The sequence below is a fragment of the Diprion similis genome, chromosome 11 (assembly GCF_021155765.1).
Source record: "Diprion similis isolate iyDipSimi1 chromosome 11, iyDipSimi1.1, whole genome shotgun sequence".
NCBI lineage: Eukaryota > Metazoa > Arthropoda > Insecta > Hymenoptera > Diprionidae > Diprion > Diprion similis.
Genome location: NC_060115.1, coordinates 770,069 through 793,235, shown reverse-complemented (window position 1 = coordinate 793,235; position 23,167 = coordinate 770,069). Strand labels below are relative to the sequence as shown.

General features: G+C 43.6%; 1 protein-coding gene across 1 annotated transcript in view; it reads left to right on the top strand.

Annotated features, from left to right (window-relative positions):
* The window catches only part of LOC124412525 (protein O-mannosyl-transferase TMTC1-like), a 143,739-nt gene that overhangs the window by 119,585 nt on the left and 987 nt on the right, over positions 1–23,167 (top strand). The window contains exons 9-15 of the mRNA XM_046892469.1: positions 27–148; positions 250–414; positions 1,112–1,225; positions 12,776–12,916; positions 14,864–15,063; positions 15,206–15,341; positions 19,599–19,728. Coding sequence (XP_046748425.1) covers positions 27–148; positions 250–414; positions 1,112–1,225; positions 12,776–12,916; positions 14,864–15,063; positions 15,206–15,341; positions 19,599–19,728 — 1,008 coding nt within the window. The remainder of the gene's footprint in view (positions 1–26; positions 149–249; positions 415–1,111; positions 1,226–12,775; positions 12,917–14,863; positions 15,064–15,205; positions 15,342–19,598; positions 19,729–23,167) is intronic.

The following is a 23,167-nucleotide window of genomic DNA, read 5'->3' as shown; positions in this document are numbered from 1 at the left end:
GAACCCCGCGATTTGGCATTTTTCAGCAACAGAGGCATCCACCTTTGATCCTCGGCTGGATGTTCCTGGTGCTGCCTTTTCTACCAGCCTCGAACCTGTTCGTCACCGTTGGCTTCGTCATGGCTGAAAGAATCCTCTACATACCCAGGTAGGTCATCTCGAGATCAAAAGTCTCACTGCTCTCAGATTTCGACGGGACATGCCAAAAAGAGTGCAAGTCGAAGTAACTATCCAACCATGCAATTCCAGCGTCGGCTCGATCCTGCTGACGGTGTACGGAGCTCAGGTGACGTGGACGGCGGTTCCGCGGAGACGAAGTCTCATCACCGCGGGAGTGGTGCTACTTTTAGCATCGGGCTGCTGTCGGACGGTGCTCCGGAACCGTGACTGGACGTCGAGGGAGACGTTGCTCAGGTGGGTGAGATCTTGTCTATTCCACGACGTCGATTCTCCCGTTGCGCAGAAAAAGTGGGACAAGGGTGAAGGTGCAGCGGAGTGCCGCCGTTCCGGTGTGGGAGCTGTAGCCGGTTTGGTTAGATTGGAATCGTCCCTCGGGAGGACGGAGTCTGGTTCGGTCTTTGCTTTGTTTGGCCGCGGTATACGGTGCTTGAAAGTCTCGGCCGGGAATTACTCTTATATAGAAGTTATATTGGGTTTATACCTCGCCGCGTCGTGACATCTTTTCCCGCTTTTCCGCCGACCCGAGGGAGTCCAGAGTTCGCCAGTTCGCCAGTTCGCCAGCATCCTCCGTGAATAACAAATTCACCCCGATCTGCAATTCTCTCAGCAATTCGCGAGCTCGCGCAGTGCAGTTGCAATTCTCCTTCCCCGACAACCGCTGACACCAAACTTTTTCGTCACCCGCATAAACACTCGCGAAATTCACTCGTGCGATCTCTAATCCGCCTGAGTGAGCAGACATACACAGTATAAGCGGGGAGGCAAAGGTTTTACGGATCCCGTCGAGCCTCTAAACAACGGTTTGGCCCCGAGCCACCGATTGCCAGGGTGTGGAACAGAGTGTCGGATAATTAACGGGCGCCGGTGGGCTTGCGGAGTAAGCACGCATAACCGAGCTCGAATGCTCTGAGTAACGATCATCTCGTTTCAGGTCTGGCCTACGGACCCTGCCACACAACGCCAAGATGCATTACAATTTCGCCAACTTTCTCAGGGACTCTTCGCAGCCCGAACGAGCCATCATCCACTATCACTTGGCGCTCTGGTGAGTAGAGACGACTAGTTGATTAATTATTCTCCTTTTTTATGGTGAAACAGGATCCTGGATCATGAATCGTAAATCTGTAGCTACTTTGAATTTTACTAAAAAGCCGGATGAAGTTTTGAAGAACGATAAAAATCGTCTCCCGGATTGTAAGTGTTGCCAAAGGCAGATTCTGAAGAGTATATATAGTTATTACAACAGATTGTGGCAAGTAGGAAATCGAGTCAACGTGAAGTGGTCGAAGTAAACGAAAAGGACGAATATAACGTGGGGTAAACTGAGAAGGCGGCGGTATATTTAACCGAATTGTTGCTTCTTTCCACGAGACGAAACTCGAACTCGCTTCGTCTGCTCCGTGATGTTTTAGCGAGGGGCCGGACTGAGTTGATTTGAGCAAAGCAGTAAACTTCCATATAAAAGCTGAGCGGTCCTCCGCCGATTTTGGCCTCTGTCTCAACTGAGAACCGCGGAAGACTTCACCCCAGTTTCCTCGTTCTGCGTTTTTCGTTCCTCTTTCAACTTCAAGCTTAAGAACACACACCGCTATTCACCCCAACAACTGTACATTGGCATACGCAACACGTGAAACCGGAACGCAAGATAATTATTTATGATCCTTTGAAGCCGGATTGTATTCCTCGCGTTGTGCATACACAAGATTTTCAATTTTCCACTCGGAAGCTTTGCTTCTGTCTGCAGGGCTCGCGGGCGGGGTAAACGACGTAGGCAACCCCGTTGTACGTATAGGACTACGTGCCTGCCTACGTGAACACGTGTATAATACATCGGCGCACGTAGGGCAAGGGCGTATTTTGTACCCATCAATTTGTACGGCCATCTCCTTTTCCTCCCCCCGTCTCTAGCTAGCCGGTCCGCAGCTCTCGGGGAAAATCTATTCCCCTTTACCCGCAGATTTTCATCTCTCGCTAACAACCCATTTGTTTACGTCACAGGGTTTTCACCTCGGAGAAGAGCGAGTTGTTAATTATTTTTCACACCGTACTCTGTGGCTCTGATTCACTTATAGCGAGGATGCGAAATTGTTGAATAACGAAAAGAAAAGAAAACAAACAAAAAAAAAAAAAAAAAAATGAAACGAAATAGTCATCGTCAGCGCTAGACCGATAGTTTTAACTCTTGTTAACCTCACTCATTCATTCATGCGACGTTGCAGCAACGGCAACGGCGAGAGTCGATGCGTTCTCATTTTCTCCCGCGAGGGGGGTGGATGGAAATTCATAAGGGGATTTTGGAGGGTGAATATATTGAGCTCGGCAGTATCGGAGCAAATATGACGGAACGAGTATAACGCAGCGGGAAGGAAGGTGGAGGTGGAGGTGGAGGTGGAAGAATAACGGGGTCTCTTATAACACGTAAAAGCACTGGAAACGTGTCTCAAAGACGTCGCGTTACGTCGAGAGTTTATGTAGAGACGGAACGACGGAAACGAGGAAGTACGTACCTATATGTACTTGTTCCTGCCGGGTATGAAAATGGAGGAAAAGTCGCTGCAGACACGCGGGGCGGAAAAAGATTCGCACTTCAACCGCCGCCGTAATCGGTCACTAAAGATTCCGTTTGATGTTCGAGCTGCCACCCCGTTTCCACTACTCTGGACGCTCAGTACGGCAGGTCGAGCTTTCATCCACTCTATCCTCGAACTTATAGATTCTCTTCGAGGCTCAGACTTCGAAAGCCCGAGATCTTCGATCTGCCTGAACCGAAGTAGGAAGCCGGTGTTATTTATTTTTCCTTCTCTTTCATCCCTCTTTTATTCGCCTTATTTTCCCACCACTCGCCCAGTCTATCGGCCCCCCTATCTCACAGATTTCTTGTTTTCCTTTTTCCAGTCTTGTTTGTACATACTGTGACTTCGGAGTTGCACTCTCTTGTTGCTTTGAACATGGTCGGGACTCGACGACGGAATCCTGAAAACTTCGACTCTTTTTCCCTTCTCATTCTTATCGACGAGCGCGGTTGAATCCAACCGCTTGGAAGCGTGCTGCTTTCAAAAGGCTTTCACTCATTTGTCGCTTATCCCATTGACCGCTGGATAGAAAGACCACGGAGTATCAAGTTGTGTCTGGAAGTCTAACCGATTAGCGCTTTAAAAAAAAACAAAAAAAAACAAAACAAAAAGCGTCCTGCTAATCGATATTCCCTTACCAAGGCTCGTTGTTCTCTTCCATATTTAGTCCTTCTCTCTCTCTCTCTCTCTCTTTGGGAAGAGTCGTTTCCAGAAAACCCCAGGCTGCCCCTTGTAGTGACTTCTTTTCAATTTGAACATCAGGGAGAGACTTCTTGTCGATGGAAGGTGTCCCTTAGCTCCTTCTCAATGGATTCAGGAACCAGGTTCGCGTCGCGACGGCTTAAAGTTTCGACCTGAGGGATAACGACCCCATTAAGCAACTTTCCTCGGAATTGAAATTCGCGCCTGAAGCACATCCGATGCAATCTTCGTCAGCTCTGTATTATGTATACCAATGCTAAACGCAAGGTTTCTTTTCCGTTCTTTACGTTTTCATTGAAAGTACCTTCAGCCGAGTGAATTACCCTCGTTATCACCAGCGCGAGATGTCTTTGGTATTTTGAGGTTGAATGAAGTACCGAGAACGTCACGATACATAAGCGATTACTCTCGAAAACAACTTTTCACATATTTCATTGCTGCTTCTCTGGACGATTCAGACCTTTCTGTGATACCGTATAATACCATATTTCTAGTTTTTCACGAAGTAAACGTGGGCAGTTTTCGCTGGAAATCTTGTGACCAGATCTTAAAACCAAAGGCAGCCTTTTCTCGTCTTTAGCTTTTTAATCAAATAATTTCTAAATAATTGCTCAAACCCCAGAGAAACGATTTCCCGCCGTTAAGTTTATATTTCAGGATATTTTAAGACCATCTCTCACTCCCTTCTTCTCGTACAAATTTCACGAGTCAATTTCCCAACGAGAAAACGTTTTTCCAAACGATAAATTTATACCCTTGTTTCCTCGTTCCTTGGGGCAAACTGAGAGCGCGGTTGAATAAAAGTCTCGCTTGAAATCTACCGAATGACCACCAACCCCCCAACTTTGCTTCTTTTAATTCGAAATCTTCATAGTTTTCTCAAGCCGGTTTTCAAAACTAAGAGTCATTATTATACCCTGCAATTTTTTCTTTTTCGTTGTACCTCCAGACTGAAAACATTCGTCAATCTTAATTCTAATTTCTCTCCCCGTTACCACTATTTTCCGTCCTTTATTTTCTCCTTCCTACGCTAAAATTTTACCGCAATCCACGCAGTCCTCTCGTATTTTCAGCGTGCCATGCGGCCCTTGTGCCTCGGTTCAAAACTGCCTCACAATCGGTTTTCCTTTTTCTCACCAAGTTCACGGCACGTCACGCGTAAAACACGAGAGTGTTCTCGGTTAGTCGGAGTCGCTTAATGCGCGTAAATACAGGCACTTGTCGCTCAGCGAAGTTCGCAAAAGAATAACGACAAGTGCGGGAGAGAAAAAACTTTGAACTACTCCTCATCTCACATCCACCTGCATAATTTTTCCATTAAAAAAACTGACTGCTGTCGAGTCGCGTAAACACATTATCCCGAGACTTAGAGATCAATTGATCATCGATCCTTCGACCGCAGCTTCTTCGCAAAAATCATTCGTCAAATCGCGCTATTAACCAACGTAGCGAGGTGCCTTTTCGAAGACAAATTCGCGATTCTATTGAGGAACGAAAAACATTGCACCCGACACTCTCGCGAGTTTTTTCAAAAGCACGTGCTGCACCGACTGCGCTTAATTGACTCCCCCATTCTCCCCTCGGCAAGGGTTACTGCACGTGTAGGTTGACGGGCCACTTTAAGCCAGGCCAACAAACGCTGGATCTGGAATTGACGCAGGCTGCCGAAGGAGAGTGCCCATCGAGAATAATTAGCACCCATTCTCCCAAACTCGTCGCGATATTGTTCCTCCCGTTTTTATAACGAGACGCGAGGCTCGAATCGTCGAACGATTTTTCGCCCGATAGTTTTCGCCAGTTTCAAAGTCCCGTCGAAGTCTGCAGTGCCGACTGCCGAAGCGGAACTGGAGGCAATTAAGGGGGTGCAATTACGGCAATAAACAGGGTGTGAACAGCCACGGCGGTTTGCACGTGCGAACTGCAGCAGCGGCAGCAGGAAGGCCGGGGGGGGGGGGGGGGGGTAGGTATCTCCGTACTGCAGCACCCAATCACGTTGTCGTAATGGCGCAATATTTGTCTTCGAAAATGCAATCACTCCGGGCAAACACAGGCGTGCATGAAAACGAGTAAAAATTCTGGGGCCTTCAACAGCGATGAAAATTACGTTTCATCGACACCGTGCCTCGCTTTTCCCACCACTCGCATCGTTCCAATCGAGGATCTAATTTCCCGTGTACAATACGTGCGCTGTATAGGATGAATTTGCGAAAAATTTAAGCCTTTCCTAAATGGCAATTTCCGATTGAGTACACGCTGTTTTTTTTTTTGTTTTTTTTTTTTATTTTTTTGTCACCGTGGCGTTTTACAATCAAAGCTCACGATGACGTAATTGCTCTGGGAATATTGCATTTTCGAATGATCGCTTCATTTTGATCCACACTTAAGCACACGAGCCAATTTCACCCGCGAGGCTTATTTATTCTTGGCCAATGAACCTACTCGGATAATTGTGGAAGCGATATATGTATTTTTCAATTTTCCAATGTGTGATTATGTAAGCCTGTGAGATTTGTTTACCCGCATGAAATAAATGCAACTCCAAAGTTTTCGGTCGATTGAGCGAAGCGCGTTTCATCTTGTTGAAGTGCAGAGAAGGATTGAGTTTGGAAAAAGTTTGATGTATATTGTATAACTGTAATGCGGGGTACTTATGGGATAGGTGGAGTGGAAATTATATAATTCGAGACTTACCAATTGGGTGAGCTCGCAAATTGCTGTTAAGTAAATTGGTTAGGTCAAGCAGCAAATTAAGGCAAGCACGATTACCGGGCAAGAGAAATTATTCAAGCACTTCAAAGCAGCAATCAATTCACGAGGCGAGACGAGGCAGTTGGAAGAGGGTCGTGAAATTAATCGGTAAAGATGTAAGCGTTACACAGCCGACTCCTCGGGGACCGAGCACGATGGCAGCATCAACTTCTGCGGTTCAGTTTACCTGATTAATCCCAAACTACACCGAATAATTATGCTAAACTTATACATCCGAATTCATCCGAGCCTTAATACCACGCTGACTGAGACCCTCGGCTAATTAGTTCGAACCCGTTTCGTCCTTGTGTTGGAAACCCACTAAGATAAAGATCTTTTCTTGCATGAGCTTTAGGCTCCAAATATCAATTGACGAGCATTATCGAAATGAAAGCAAAACAGAAACAAGTACTGGATAGCATATTTCTCTGAAAAGCTTCTTCGATGGTCGTTATGCTTTGATTTTATCGTGACATTTACTTGTAATTCCACTGAAAGGAATTTTCTCATTTATACTTTTGCTACGAATTAATGGAAGGCAATCTCGACATATTTTAGAGAGATTGATTGATTTTGTCAAGTAACTTTATCATCTTTTAGAATTTTGCCGAATAAGCCACATATTACATGTGCTGTGAATACTGTATATAAAATGATTGTTATAAAATAAGTTAAACTCTGAAATTAATTTCTGCTTCGCAGAAATAACGAAGTATTTTCTTCACAGCAATGAAATTTTTTTCAAACTAAATTTGTTTTGAATCTAACGAGCGTAAATTATTTCGCAGAATTAAAATATTACGGAAAATGATTTTTTTTTTTTTTCTTCTTTTCTTTTTTTCTTCAATTCACACCATATCGTAGATAATACCTTCATTATATCTTTATTCTACATAATATAATACAAATTACGCGCAATACCAACATACCAACAATATAAGCTTCACTGCGGAAATGCATATACTCGTACGTGTACATAAATAAGCTGTGAAAATTTATGCGCCACGAGGAACATTATGTTTACGATAATGCATTGTTTGATTGCAATTTTATGGTATCCTTGGCTGCCCCGGACAAGCAGAGAGAGAGAGAGAGAGATAGGGGGCATTATTCTCCAGGGGGTATAAAAACGGGGATGATGGGATATCGGCTCGTTCGTCTATATCAGCCGCAGTAAATCAGGCTAAAAGCAAGGAAACCTTTGAATACATTGACGCAACGTATGTGCATCTCGTAAAAAGCTTAGAGAAAATAAAAACCGTGGTATACGAGTTACAGGTAATACGGGTATAATTCGATCCTAGGAGAAGGTTAAGCTGCACGCATTCAACGCTGTTTTTTCCGTCATCCTGTTTCGACTTTTACGACTTTTGGGAAGAGTATATGTTGACACATTAGACTGTATCAAAAAAATTTATGTCTTTCAAAATTCAAATCAAAAATATTGTTCGAAATGACGGAAAGAAGATTCTGGCCAAGTTTCAACTATTATTATTAACATTTAGAGGTGTGTAATCGCGATTTTCTATTTTCCATTTAAGTCAAATGGGAAAAATTTGTTTCAAACTTTGGACTTGAATATATTTTTGTAGGGAATTGGACGCTCTACAAAAAAGGCTTTGTATCATTTGATGATGAATCTACTCTTTCGGAAGTTATTTAAAATTAGATAATTTTTGAAAGAGTGGATTTATCATAAAATGATGTGAAATTTTTTTTTTTATAGAGCGTTCAATTCCCTACAAAAATACGTTCTTAAAAGTCTTACAAGTGTATTAATGCGTTGACGAGTTACAAGATTCAATAGTTTGAAATAAATTTATCCCATGTTATTTGAATACGAAATAAAAAATCGCGATGAGGCTTCTCAAAATATCAATATTAAAAGCTGAAATTCGAACAACATCTTATTTTCGTCACTTGGAACAATATGCTCGTCTTGAATTTTGAAAAAAAATTGGACACTTCTTTGACACAGTCTAGTATCCATTATTATAAACATCAGAATTTTGGATTGGCATATCGAGGCACCAATTTGTCTCGCGTATCGGTTGCTGGAGGCGGGCTAACAAGTGCTAGAATAAAACGAAATAAAATTCTGCTGCGTATAGATATAAAGTGTATTCACGTAAAAGGCAGAGTTTCGACTGCAGGAGGCGAACAATGGGAATTGAGGGAATTTATCGGGGCGTTTTTGAAATTCAAACAATGCTCACGGTCTCACAGGACCTTTTGACTCGTCTGTTCGTGATCAGCGCTACCGATTCACGGAAACAATATTATTTAAATTCGACCGCTTCGCGGTTTGAGGAGAAATCCATCAGTCGGCTTCCGATTGCATCGACCAGGGACAACGAGCCCCATAATTTTCGGACCATAAAATCCTCCGACCTCCTATCGATAACGCGTCGCATGCAGCACCACGATAAAATCGACGAAAGTTAGGTGAAAAAGAAGAGAGGAAGCGTCGTTTGTTCTTGCAATGTTATATTGATACTCGTTCCTTTTCCCCTCTTCAGCCGTCACCCTTTTGTTACATCTTTGATTTGCTTTTTCAACCTTGCCATCAGCTGCCATGGAGTTTATTACTACGTTTGAATCGATAAAAAGGGAACGGATAAAAGGTACACCTTGTTAAGGTTACTGGACTTGCGAGTTAAGATACACGAGAAACGCCTGTCACTCCTTAGATAAAGAGTCTTGAATTTTCGTTGCTGGTATTTTCTAAGTAGCTCAGCGAGGACTGTAGACTTCTCTTTCTCTGAACATCTTAAATTGATCTCTCTTAAGTTACTCGCTGCTTTTGCCACTCAGGATGCGATAAGGATGCTTTTTATCCTCCAAAACAATTTGCGTGTTCCTTCGAACCTCGTCGTGTGCAAAGTCTACAGCGACTAGATTTCCGGAATCAGCAGAAAGCGCCTGGATTATGTGTTTAGTTGTTTGGGTGAGGGTCAGGGGTTGCCGCCGATATTTATACGTCCAGTGGAGGCGCGGGAATTTCGCGCGCTTTTTCCTGCAGGGAGGAAAAGCTCGAGGCAGAGCCCGCTGGGACGCTTCGCCCAGCGAGTGTCTCTTTATTGGATAATAAATAACCTGTTTCATTTATAAGAAGAAGATAAAGCGAGCCGGCGTGCGCTCTGAATAGGTATAGGCTCAAGCCACGCCGCTCGCCGCCCTCTTTGTATGCGCCTCTTTGCCGAATGAACTAGCATCGAGCCTCCCTTAAGCGCTCCAAATAATAGAAGTAATTTTTTCTCTCTTCTCCACCCCTCGCAACTTGACCCACCCTTCCGTACTCGTATATGCTCGCATACCCGAATCCTCAAGTGAGAAATGAAGTCCATTTCGCCCACGCTCCATCCCACGTGACACGCGGTTAACCAGATTTTGGAAATTTGTTGATACAAGTTGAAAAATCATCTGCCGATTTTTCGACTTACCATTTAATCAATATTTATTTCACCAATCTTTTTTAGTCAACGAAAATGCAGGGGGATTTGAAAAAGCTACGACTATTATTCAAGTATCTGTGTCAGCGATAAAAATGTTCAGGAATTTACAGTTTACGTGAAGTATACTTTTCATTGCATCTTCAGTGAAATAGAATTTAGAAAATTGAACTTGGCGCTGTACTTCGAGTTCTTAGAGTGCATCGTGAATATCCAATAACCGACATTGTCTCTGTTACAAAGTCTCACTCAGCTCAGAATGCAGTAGCGAAGAGTAAATTCCGCGGAGAAAATTGCGAGCCACATTCCCTGCAGAGTTAGTAGTCGGATGGCGAGATAGGTTGACGTTAGATAAGGTTGAGAAGCATGTCGATATACCAGCTCTGACCCGTCGCGTCGCGTCGATATAAGTCCAAAGAAGTACTTTTTAACCAGAGACTTTGAGGGACGAGAGACGAGGGACGCGGGGGTGGGGGTGGGGGTGGGTTTACGGGCAGGTACATGGAGAAAGTTTAAATAACTTTTAAAACTATATGTGATCGATTTACTTTTAACTCGATCGAGTTTCTTTCGCTCCGCTTAGTTTCGGCTCGTATCGCGAAGGTCCCCGAGCACCTCGCCAATCTGGATTTCCGGTGTGCAGTCCTCGTATCGCTCTTCCTTATCGCCATTATATTCGTCATGGTAAGAATACACCAGCGAATTCTGAGCCGTGATAAATGGCGTGCCGTTAATTTCCACCCGTCTTTTTCAGCGTCGTGAAATTTGCGGCTTTCGCCGATCCACGGGTGGCGAAAGTCCAACTTCCGGATGACCCGTATTTCCCAAGCCTTATACACCCCCTGCCCTCGAACTCTGAAGTGGAGTCACCCTGCCTCCGAAACCGGAAGTGGAGCTCCGGTGGCCTCTGTGGTCGCCTTGTTGTCACGTACCGGTAATTAAGAAAGACCACTTCAGTCTTCCGCCGACTTACAACAGCTTTGTATGGGAAACTCTCGCGTCTTTTGTCCTCGCATCTGCCTAACAATTCACGAGGGATTACGCGTGCATAAAAGGAGCTCTTCTCTGAAAAACTACGTCGAACTATCCGAGTTTAGCTCTCTAGTCTAGTCAAAATAGGTCTGAATTCAAAATATTAGGTGAGTGTATTTTGGTTTATGGTGGTTTTTGACCATCAGGAATTCAAATCAGAAGTCATTTTTGAACTGCATAGCCAAGGTTTTGAGAAAACAGTCAAAATTGACAGTTTTAGTTATTTTACTCTTTGCATACTCACTCAGAAATTCTCATGATCGTTCGACCTCGTGTAGCTGCTGACCTTTGCGAGACTGGAACATAAACTAAAATAAAACAAGAACGGCTGGTTCAAATATTTTACACACCGCCACCGCGATTTCGATCGTTAAGAGTAGAAGAGCGGAGAAGAGTGCAGAGTGATCGGACGAAGCTCGAGATCCAAACAAGCAGATCAACGGACTTAAGCTTCGACTACTACTGTAGCTGCATCCGAGTCGAGCCGACGTTTCACTCCGAGGCTCTTAATCCCGGTCGTATATCGGTTCGATGTTCGAAACGCGGGGTCTCGCAGAAAAATCCGTTCCAGTCTACAGAACGTAACGCTTCCTGTTTTATTTTTTATTTTTTTTTTTTTTCACATCTTACTGGCCGATCTTAGTCCCGCTGCTGTCTAAAGCTCATCGCTCGCCTTTACGAAGAGAGGAAAACCGCTTCTTTCTTCCCTTAGGAATTTTTCCGTGGCTCGTAATTGTCAGGGAATGAAATCTTCCCGAAGTTGCGAGGAATTCCAAGTCTGAGTTTGTCTCTTTCCTTTGGTGACAATAAGAACCGACCGCGTGCACGGCACCACCGACTATACGTTTACCTAAGGGTTGAAAATTGTCTACCTAAGGTCGCCGCAGCGCTGGCTGTGCACGGTTGTCTGAAGTGTTTGAAATTGGCTTTAGCGGCGGGTGTCGAGTGTAAAATCGCTTCCCCGAGGCGGTAGGATCCTTGTTTTTCCTGCGGGTAGTACCAGAGTCCCGGATCCAGGCCGTCGTCGCCTCGAAATATCTCGATGTGTGCAGCGCGAAATGAAGCTTGGATTACCTCACCAACGCCTCTGGCGCCTAGCCGTGGATCCGCACTTATTGTTACTTTCCTTTCAGAACCACGAGAATAAGGAAGGTGGAAGACCAGAATAAGGGAAAAATTAAGCGATCGTTCAACCCCTGAACCACTCACAACGACGTATTTTTCCGTTTGAATGTGAAGACAAGTTAGAAGTTACCTTCGTTGAACGGAGAGAAGAACCTTGTTTTTCGAACTAGATTGCTTGAGATATTTTTATTTATACAAATACTCGAAAGGAGACGATTTATATTTAGTCTGGTTTTGTGAAAATGGCTATTCCGTTAATGAAATAAAATTAATAAATCCCTACAATTTTCAAATTTCATGACATAAAATATTTGTTTTGTTTAAAATTTATTTCAATAATACAGGTTCAAAGTAGGCGCTAAATTTCGAGTCAGGAATGCGCTGGTAATTCATTGAGCAGCTTCAAGACTCCCCTTTCTCTTCCCCTTTTCAATTTTAATTCAGGTTCAGCCAATCACCCCACGCTTTTCTAGCAAGCGTATTCCAATGGTGGGAAAAGTTTTTTCGAATTATTCTACCCAGCGCAAAAGTGAAACTATAATGTCGCGTTCAAGTTCCCCGACTCCGGCAGCTGACTATTCCAAGCTATTCAGCAAAGCTTGCAATCTGGCTGCCAATCGTAGTTTGTTCTGCACCGATTCGATATTTCAGCTGTGCGGGGGATGCGGATTCTGCCCGAGCGTAATATCCCGACAGCCTCGGATTCGGTGAAATTAATCCCCGATTGCTAACCGAGAGCTCTGAATCGCACGTCGCTTTGTGCAGTCGAACTGCAACCGCTCAGGAAACTTAACCGAGTTCCGGAGATCCGCTCATTTCTGCACTGTGCGGAATTTTCGCCGTTCACATCGATACGGGGATCGATAACTAGATCCCTGCGGCTTGTTTGTCTACGATCGGCAAAAATCTACAGGCAATCGTTCACCCGGATTCTTCACCCCGTTTAATTCGTGTCTGTTTCAGGCTGTGGCCGACTTACGCGAGTGCTCACAACAACCTGGGGACTCTGACGGTCGGCGAAGAGGCGGAGCGGCATTTTCTATCAGCCATTAACGCCCAGCCGGGTCACGTCAACGCTCATTACAATCTTGGCCAGCTCTACAGGTAATTTATTTCGCATTATAATTCCCCCTCGGCTCCAGCCTCGCCGCAAAGCAACGAAACGCCGCGAAAAAGCTGCTCGCGTGAATCGCAGATTCAATTAAGATATGCAATTCAATACTTGTATTGTCGCTCTGACGACGGCAGCCTGCGTGTGAACGAATATCGCGAATATCCATCGCGATCTTATCGTAATTGATGATTCTCGAATTGTTTTTCACGAATTTCTTTCTTCCCTGTTTTGCTTCTATATTTCAGCAGAAAATATTAATTAGAACCCCCACAAAGATGAACGCGCGAAATAATAGCTCGTATAATATAGGTATATACATATATATATACACGCTTTCGTTGCTGCAGGCACGGGACAATTTTATCAAGAGTTTATTGTCCGTTTTATTGGCCGAAAAGCGCTCGCGCGAATTTCACGCGTTAAATCTTGCGTGCCAGGGTAATTCCTGCCGCTTTGGACGAAATTGAAGTTTAATTAACACGAGCAAAAGCTTCGCAGACTGTTGTTGCTTCTGTTTGCGTATACATCTCTTATACCTCTGCACGTGATTCCGTTTCAACCGTGCGTAGGTCACTTTTCTGTAGTCATTCAAGCCCTCCGTAACTTATCACAACTCTGGCCTAATTCTCTTGTTTTTTTTTATAGTTTCTGTCATTCTCTCGCCTAGTTCATCCAAATAATGATTTCCTTCTTTTTTTTCACTTTTAGGGTGAATAACGTAGGATTTACTCTTTCATTAGCGCTATGTTAAAAAAAGGAACGCAAAATCACGTTTCACTTGTTTCTCTTCCTTTTACTCATTAAATCTATACCAGTATTTAAAAAAATCAAGTCATAATACTCACAGCTTAAAGCACAGGATTCGAAAGATCAACGCAATACGGCTGCGACTTCGAGGAAGGAAGGGTGGTTTTCTTTTTTTCTCTTCTTTTGATTTTTTCGGGGCTGTTTTTCAGGGGCACATCCTGCGGCGTTGAATATTTTACTCGAAACCCTCAGACATTTCTTACATATGTATGTACATTTATACATATAGAATGTCTCTAACGCGAAATCCTTGCGGAGTGCTGAATTTTCCGAGTACCTACGCGAGGACTCGAGAATACCAGAGTCTCGAATGAAAATATACACCGAATGTGAATGTACGCGAACTCGTGGCTCTGATAGAAGCGGGAGAATATTCCTTGCGGTGTTTATTCATTCACGAATGTCTCGACGTTTCCCAAACCGTCAGAAATACGCTGCTACGTCGTTGTTCCAAAATTACACAAGCGTATAAATTTTCATTATTATCTGTCGCGTTTTCTAGATTCACCGGGAAAATCTATGCGAAAGTAGAAAATTTGTGATTCCCTTTCGCTCGCTGGATCCACACGATGATCGCAAATTATTTCACTCAATGTATATCTGCCAAAGCTTTGCTGCGTTGTTTTTCACTCTTTTCGATTTTCTTCCTAAAATTTTCCCTCCGCTCACGAAAAATAACCTCGCACACAACGTGGATTTGGTTATGTGGTTAAGAACGAACGAGGGATTGTCATATTACCACCCCTGCAGGCCTGACCATTGGGGATTCTAACGTGATTACCGCGTCCCTTTTTACGGCCACGGAGTCGGTAAACCGTCAAAGCTGAACCATAATTCACCTTCCCCCAAGTCCTTTTAAATTGCCGTTTAATTTATTACAAGGTGGAATTTATGGCGCGGGAATCCACCATACGTGCACCGTTATACATACCTCGGTACACAATCCGTGTAGGAATCCGTTACGTATACGAGTTCCCGATCCTCGAAGGATCGATAAGAGAAATAATTTCACCATCGAGAAAATCCAGGACGACGAAATACTTTAACGTGAATGAAAAACGTAACCAAAAAACGATTCCTTCAATTTTCCGAACCAACGTTCATCTCTGCTCTTTTCTTTGTGTTTTCAGGAAAACTAACCGGACTGACGAGTGCATAAGGATGCTGCAGAGGTGCGTGTCCTTGGACCCAGCTTACACCCCCGCCTACCTAGTCCTGGCGCGATTGGCGACCGGGCAAACGGCGGGGGCGCTTCTTCGGCACGTCGTTCGTCTCCAGCCCCGAAGCCCTGATCACCTAGCCGAGTACGCGGCGTGGTTGAACAGCAACGGTAGGTGACGAGTGTCCTTCGTCCTTCGAGAGTTGGCTCGCAGCGAATCGCGAGCAATCGCGTTGATTGCCAAATGCGGCCGAATTAATTATGGAAACTCGCGGTATATCGATGAAAAGAAAACGTTCTCCCGTTGTTTCAGGGAAATGGCTTGCCGCTCTGAGGTACTTTCTGAAGGGGATGGAGGTCTCGAACTGTCACAGAGCCTCCCTTCTCGGCACGGCGAGGATCCTTCGTGCCAGGGGACAGTGGCCTCGGGTTCACCAGCTCGTCACGAGGTACGTCTAAGGCGATTTTAGGGGCTAAAGTGACACGATTAATTACAGGCCAAGATGAAAATGAATGGAGTAAAAAAGAGAGGGGTTCAAACTGGTGAAAACTGACGGTGTATTACCTCGCTTGAATAATTTCCGCCTCGCTTTATTATTCTTCAGCCTCTTTTTTTACGAGTCTGCATTTCTGGTGGGAGTCGCGCCAAACGTCTAGGGGTGAATTTGGATTCAAATACGGGTTAAAGATTCACCGAGTGGACCAAAATATTGAAAATGAAGTTTATCCAGTTAATTTTATTTGAAACAATATTACAAAATAAAAAACAAAACTTCTTGAATTATCTGTATTACATTTTTGTCAAAAATTTAGAATCAAAATCAGCCGGTGTGGAGTTATTTCGAACAGTTTTTAGGGTTAACTCACAAATTTAGTCTAAGATAGTTAATAAATGTATGAATGTGATGATGTGAAATCAATGATAGTGATGAATTGGACAACAATAGTGTTGAACTAACAGCAAATTGTGTTATAAATAAATTCACTGCGGAATATTTCTACGATTTTAATGAACTAGGACTCACTTTGATCGTGAATAAATCCTCTACAAATCATCAAAGTTACATCATTCATTTAACTTATTTGATCAAAAATCATAGTTATTGAAATCATTGTCATTGTGATGAATAATATACTGAGACCTTAATAAAAAATAATTCACCGTTATGCAAGAACTGGTTCTTTAGATTTGTAGAGAATTTATTAACGAACAAAATCAGTTTCTCTCAGTAAGTTCTCGAAGTCAGTTAAATGATGCGATTCTTTTATTGTGGAAATGATACGATGATGAGATCTCTTAAATTTCTTGCTTAAAATTTTTTTTCCATCTTGAAAAAATATCGTTTCGACGAAATCGGACTCGATTAACTTCAGCTGCACTTTCAGCCCTTCGTCACCTGCGTCATACTTCCTTCCGTCGTCATAACTCTTTGACCGGACGGTACGTTCGATACATCCTTAAACTCGGCCACTCCATTTATCGGGGATTTTAAATTCGAGTATAAATCGCGACGGCCCGTGACAAGTGGATGGCTTCTAGAGGTGGCGTTGACGTGGAGGAAATAGAAAATTGCGGAGGTGTCGCCGTTGTTTCGCGAGCTGAAACGTAGCCGCTGCTTTGCTGCGGGGAAAAGCAAATCGACCGACCATACGAAAGACAGAATTTTTCCAATCTCTTTCACCCTCGCGGCTGTCAAGCGCGAGGCGTGCAACAAACGTCAGCCGGGCAAAAGCCTTGTGCTTCGTTTCACCCTGCGTGCCCGATCCAACCTCGCACTCATTCCCGAGGGACTCTAGAAACATTTCGAATCTCTGGATCATCAAAATACCAATTGCATTCCGACTTCCGGCGCAGCTGAACTTTGATTGATTAATAACCCCGATCAAGTAACCCCCCCCCCCCCCCCCCGCCACCCTACTCGTAAAAAAAGCAAAAAACGCTAGTGTAAATGTGGAACAGTTTTTCGGCCAGAGAAATTTGCTTGCTATTCAAATTAACTCTTTGTTGTACTTTCGCAATTTTCTTTGTTTTGTGTGTATGTTGGGTATTTGAAAAATTTTAATTTTTTGTTTCCTCAATTTTGTTTTTAAATATTTTTTAGTACGCTTCAAACGAGTCTTTCTAGTAAATTTTGAGATTTATTTTTATTACTTGGTAAAAAAATATTAAACCTGAAATCTTTTTTTGAATCTTTGTTTTGAGATGGCCTTTATATAAAAAAATACAACTAAAATATTCACGGTATTTTTGATTAAGGTTTTTTGATTTCAAGTGTTACATCTTGGTTTTGAAAGTGAGTGTATCTTTCGAGTTTTTTGAAAATTTAACATTTTTTTAACCAGTGATCAAAAAAATTTCAAAATTTAGCAGAAAGGCTCTATTGAAGGGTACTAATAAAATATAAAAAAATTGACGGAATCAAAAATCATAATTTTTTAAACTGTCCGATTTGGCGTAGAACGCCCAATACATAAGTATATTTTTGCATCAATACTGCAACAACGATCAGTTTTCGGATGTTTGCTTATAACTTTTCCCATTCAATGTTTTCAATCCAGGGGTTTGAATTGAAGACAAATTTCTCAAATTTCGCGGTTTACATCGAAGCATGAATAGTGAAGTGCTGAGAGCTTTCGAATTCAGCGAATAACTTATTTTAAAGCGTCGTTACCCACAATCGACGAACATAATATTGCATGACGTAACGTACAGTTCGAATCGTTATTCAAATATTTGTCTGTTCATTTGTTTTCGGTTTTTCAAAAAATCTTCCCTCATCCACCCGATGTGTTATCAATCCTTTGATCGCTATGACCATCAAATTGAACAACCAGCCGATGAATTGTTCCGCCGCTTAAAACGCGTCCGCAGGTTTTCACCTATCGGTGCGTGCAGTTTTAAATTCACGCATGACGGATCCGCGCGTTTACCGCAAAATAAACGCTAAAGCTTCGCCCAGCCGCCCCTGCGGAACTCGTATTGGCACAAGTGTTCTCACACACATCCAATCGTAACGTTGAATCTGATTTTTTCACCTGGGAAAATTAATTTCGTCGAAACACGAACGGTTTTTAACTATATCGGGGTAGATTTTACGGTAGAAAATTCGGACGCGCGAATCGGATTTGCATGGGGGTGCAGGGTGCGCGGGGGTCGGCTTACGGTTTTTTGAAATGTGAAAACAGTGTCGCGGATATCGTTCCGGATAGTAATTTCGGCGCGAAGTCGTCGGCGTTTTCCGCGGAGGTGCGAGCGGCCGGTGAACTGATAAATCGGGAATTTACGAGCGGCCGTTTCCCTTCTTCTCGCCGCTTCCGTGTGTCGGGAAAAATGATAACTCGGCTGCGAGGGTGTTTGGCGGGTGCCAAGCTTGCAATAACAGTTCGCACGATACGCGCGTGTCTATACGTGTCGCGCGCAAAACTTGGCGCAGCAGAAAATCCGGAAAATGCCACGTGGCTAATGTTAAATCAAGCAAGCCCGAAACCACCGTCAAAGCGCAGCTCCGTTGCCGGCTTGGCCATTACCTTTATCTCGTCGGCGGAATGGCGCTTTTATAAATCACCGACGGACCCTCCCCTATCATTATATATCCGCGTCCGAACCTAGCGCGCGATATCATCGATTCCCGATCCATTGCCCTGACTTTGTTCTTCGCGTTTGCAACAAATTTGCAGTTAACCAATTCGTTCGACGTCTGCTAGCTGGTATAATCCATTTACACCATTTAAAAATATAAGGGGAGAGATGAAATGGCACGAAGAAGAGAATTTGAGTATTTCAATTCTTATCGGATATTGCGACATCGTAAAGATCTTCAGAATCTATCTACAAGAAGTAACGAAATTCAAGTTTGAATGATTTTCAAAAATATCGGTTGGCCTCAGAATAATGATTTTTTCAATTAGATGTCGAACGTAATAATTGAAGGAAATAAAACAACGAAAGGAATTAAACCGAAGAGATGCGTCCTCAGCTCGGGAATCTGCGGCGTATTCGGTTCTTGAATATATAAGCTTTAGACTTTTCTGAAATTCAGATTCACCGTCTCTCTCTCTATCTCTCTCTTTCTGAGTTGCGAAACCCCGAGTAATTAAGGACGATGCTGACCTCGCTGGGTGAGGAAACCAATCTTTTTCCATAGCTGGAAAAATCTGATTCGCATCATCCTCCACCCCTTCAAAACCGTCCTGTGAAGTTCATCTCAAACAGTATTTGACCTGGGCTGGCAATCGGAGGTCGACGGTTAATTCATCTCGCGCTTCGAAGAGATTCGTATCGATTCACCGTTACGATTTCCAATTCGCAAACACCGCGCTAAATGTGGATAAAAAACGTCGGTTTAACCGAGGTACTTAGAAGTTGAACGAGGTTCAGTCCGCGATTCAAATTAGTAGCATTTGAGGTCGGGTCAAAAAGCGTTCATTCGCAGTATCCTATAGACACGAAAGTAAAAAGAAAAATGACTGAATATACGAAAGAAACATTTTATAAATACAAATAAATTTGGGTTTACTTAATAAAATAAATTATCGTTTTGATCCCCCCCTTTTTTTTGATCGAATAACATTTCATCGGGTCGAAAAACATTTCGTTCGCCATATTTGGCAAATTCAACGAATCCTTTCTCCGCGTGTAGGAACAATTCTTGCGTTTACTCTTCCAATGCGAGTATAATTGAAATATTTTTTCTCTCCATTTTCAGGTGGCACTTGATGCTACGAGCGAGACGAGGGGGTCTGATTTATCGAGGGGACCTCTACATCCGGGCATGGCAGCTGCAGAGTGAGTCTCGTCATCGATCCCATCAGCATCAGCACAATCTCTGCCTGACGGTGAGTCTTTTTCTTCATCTTTCTTTTTATTACCTCTTTTTTCGCGATCAAGTAAACGGAGAAGGTATACAGGAGATCTTTGATCAATAAAGTCGTCTTACATGTTTTAAAATATTATACACGTCATTCCCCTGCATGATGATGTACCGCAAGTTGACGACTTCAACAAAGTAAACAGCGGAAATTGCAAACGTTCTGCAAAAATGGGTAAAAATTATTCGCTGCGACACCCCTTCACAATTACTTGAGCGAGTCTCGAGGATCGGCTGATTATACACCATGGCACGAGAAAAATAATGTACAGCGGTATCCGAGATAACAATGACGACCATAAATGATGGTAATACGACGATAACAGTTCTCGGATTTAATTAGAGCCCCGTTATCGTTCCGCCCCTCTAGTTACAGGGACCCCCGTCGCTTCGATACCGCCCCCTGGTATCTTCCACGAGACTAAAGTCGGTCGCTGGGTGGCTGGTTCTGGGTTCGTTCGGGAATAACGAAAGCACTATAAGCGGCAAAGTCCCCAGGGAGGTTGTTTCGCGAGCCTTATATACATATAGCGGGTTCCATTAAAAATCCCCCCCCCCCCCCCCCCCCCCCTCTCTCCGACTCCACCCCGACTTAGAATCGGTATCGCTTTGAAAATCGTGCGTTATTAAACGAGCGACAAATTTTCATTGGCATCGATCGATCCCGACGATCCGATTGGCGACGCATTTTAAGTCCTGGAATTACAGCCCGGCTTATGGAATCGGGGCTTCGGGTTCCCAGGGGACGCGAATACAACCCCGATTGACCGACGATAGCACGCTTGTCCAGATTCAAATCGGCTCGCAATAAGCGTGCGCTCTTGGGCCGATCAGGAATTAGATTAAAAAACGGAACGCGCGCGAGGCGAGCTGAACGAAACCGGAAATTACTCATTGATTTTCACCACGCGTAGGTGTATACTTATGTCCTCTTGCTCAGGGGATGTTGTTGACTGTAGTCGAGTAATACCCGCGTAATCACCGTCATCGTTATAGCTTTCAATTAAACAACCCGCTGACTCGCTAACTTTCGCTCATTCAACGACCTCGCGTTTCCTAAGACGCTGTTTCACCCTTTTGAGAGCTTTTAACCAAGCAGAGGCGGTCTTGAAACAGCCGATTCAATTTTCACACATCAAGACAGGCTTCGTAGCTGTCATTTCGTTTTTCCTGAAATACATTTTCCGGTAAGTCTTAGGTCAAACAATATTTTAATAGGACTCGATGTAAAAGAAAAAATCGTTGAATTTCTCGGAAATCATTGAATGAAACTGCCTTAACTAACAGAAAGCTACGAATTGGCATGATCTGACGATTGAACGAAATTATCGGCACCTGTGTGGGGAAAAAGGTCGGATCAGTCTGTTTCAGTGGATGAAAAATTTTCGGAGCTAGTAACGAACGGCGAGGGAGATCGTTCGATTCGTTTTAACAACGGAGAAGAAAGACGCGAAGCGTTCCGTAGTTCCTGACTTATGCATGGCCTCGAATTTCAACGGATGCGAGTCAACCGTAAATGTATTATACCCATGTAGCATCTCGTCGGCGCAACAGCAAATGAATGGTTAGGGGAAAACGAGACGCCTTCGAGAAGAGCATCAGGAAATACTACTACACGATATAGAAACGCGTGATAAATGCGTTACGTCGTATCAACAGAGGCCTGTAGAATTTCTAGATAAAGCGTAAAAGACAGAGAGAGAAAGAGAGAGTGAGAGAGCGAGAGAATGCGGGAGAGAATGGGATAAAAGGCAAGGAAAGACGGATGATGGGGAATTCTGCGTGCATGCAGCACAGGATGAAGCTCTTGTTCTTCCATGATTCATTACACTTTGCAAATGTTAGCCGGCAGATGCAGTTGAGTCATGAAGGATGTCGTTTCTCCCACAAAAACAGCGTGACGCCCTCGTGTCGGAATTTAATTAGGATTTTTCCTCTGGTCTCATGACTTTAATTAAAAGATACTTTATTGGAATAAAGCTCGACTTGTAATCGCCTCGTCTCCAATTGCGACAGGAAAATCGTCAAGCAAGTTCAACTTGCGTAAGCTTCTCTCTGTCTCTGTCTCTTCTAACTTTCCAGTTAGCCACTGCACAGAGAGATCGGAAAGCTCGCCTCTCGAGGAACAAGGTTGACCTCGTTGCCTCTTGACTCAGAGAAATTTTCCAGATCTCAGTTACTGATCCGACAAAAGTTTGGGTTCGATCTTTCTCCGCACGAGACTCGCCTCGATCGGTCGAACCCAATTAATTATCTTCCCCTACGATTTCTTATCCATGATTATCTCGGGCTCGGGTTTCACGTCTGTGTTGCTATATTTTATTCATCATTCTCCAACTTTTTTCCCGCCAATTTATTCCGCGCGGGAAAGCCGACGTCAACTGGGTAAATAAACGACCGAGACCACGTTTAATCTCCTCTTTGTAACACCGTGCAGAATTTATAATAAACACTGTATACACAGTGGGAGAGAGAGAGAGAGAGAGAGAGAGAGAGAGAGAGAGAGATTGCGAATTGTGCCGCTTCTGCAGGACTGATTCGAGCCAGTCGAGTGTGGAGCGGTGCATCATGAAGGCGACGGTATAATGTTTGCACGTGCACCTTCATGGTTAAATATAGCGGCCTTCCGCTATGGGGCGAAAAATTTTTTCTCCTATTATTATTTGCACAATGTAGAATAGAAGAAGCCCGCTCTATGTTTTTTCTCCGATTTATTATCTGTCCGTTTTCAACACCTGCCGGTGATATTATATCTATACGTGTAGGTATAAACATAATTTTACATATTATATAGCTAGTCATGTGGGTAACGTTGTTTTTATTAGACGCGTTTTTCTTTTTCCATCGGGCTGATCTTCCGCCGTATTGGAGACCGTCCGACCCTTGCAGTGCTGATTCGCTTTCCTCTGCGATAGAGGGTAGAAAGAAAAGAAGCTTTTTTTTATATAATACGTAACTCGCTGCGCTGATAAAACTTGCATGGATTACGTCTCACGTTTCTCGTCTATAATTAACCTGCGGCTAGACCGTCACGGTTCGAAACGCGGGGATGGAGGACGCTGATCTAAATGAACTTTGTGCAGCTTTGGAAAATCTCCACGTTGTAAAAACTAGGGTACTTGTATTACACTATGCCCGCGGTTAACCAGCTGAACCGGTGATAAAGTTCTGTTTCAGTTCCAGCGGAGCTGCATGAGAGGACAGAGATTAGAACTCGGTTTTGCTGTACTTGCGGCTAATCGAGTTAGTGTCCTAACTCATCACGCGAGAAGCCTTTCCAAGTCGCGTCCAACTTTCATACAAGTTTTCCACATTTGCAACGTTGAATTACAATAGACGGATCAAAAAGAAGAGCCGGAATTTGAGCTTTTAATGAAAATACTAACAAGGAACGTCAGTTTGGTGTC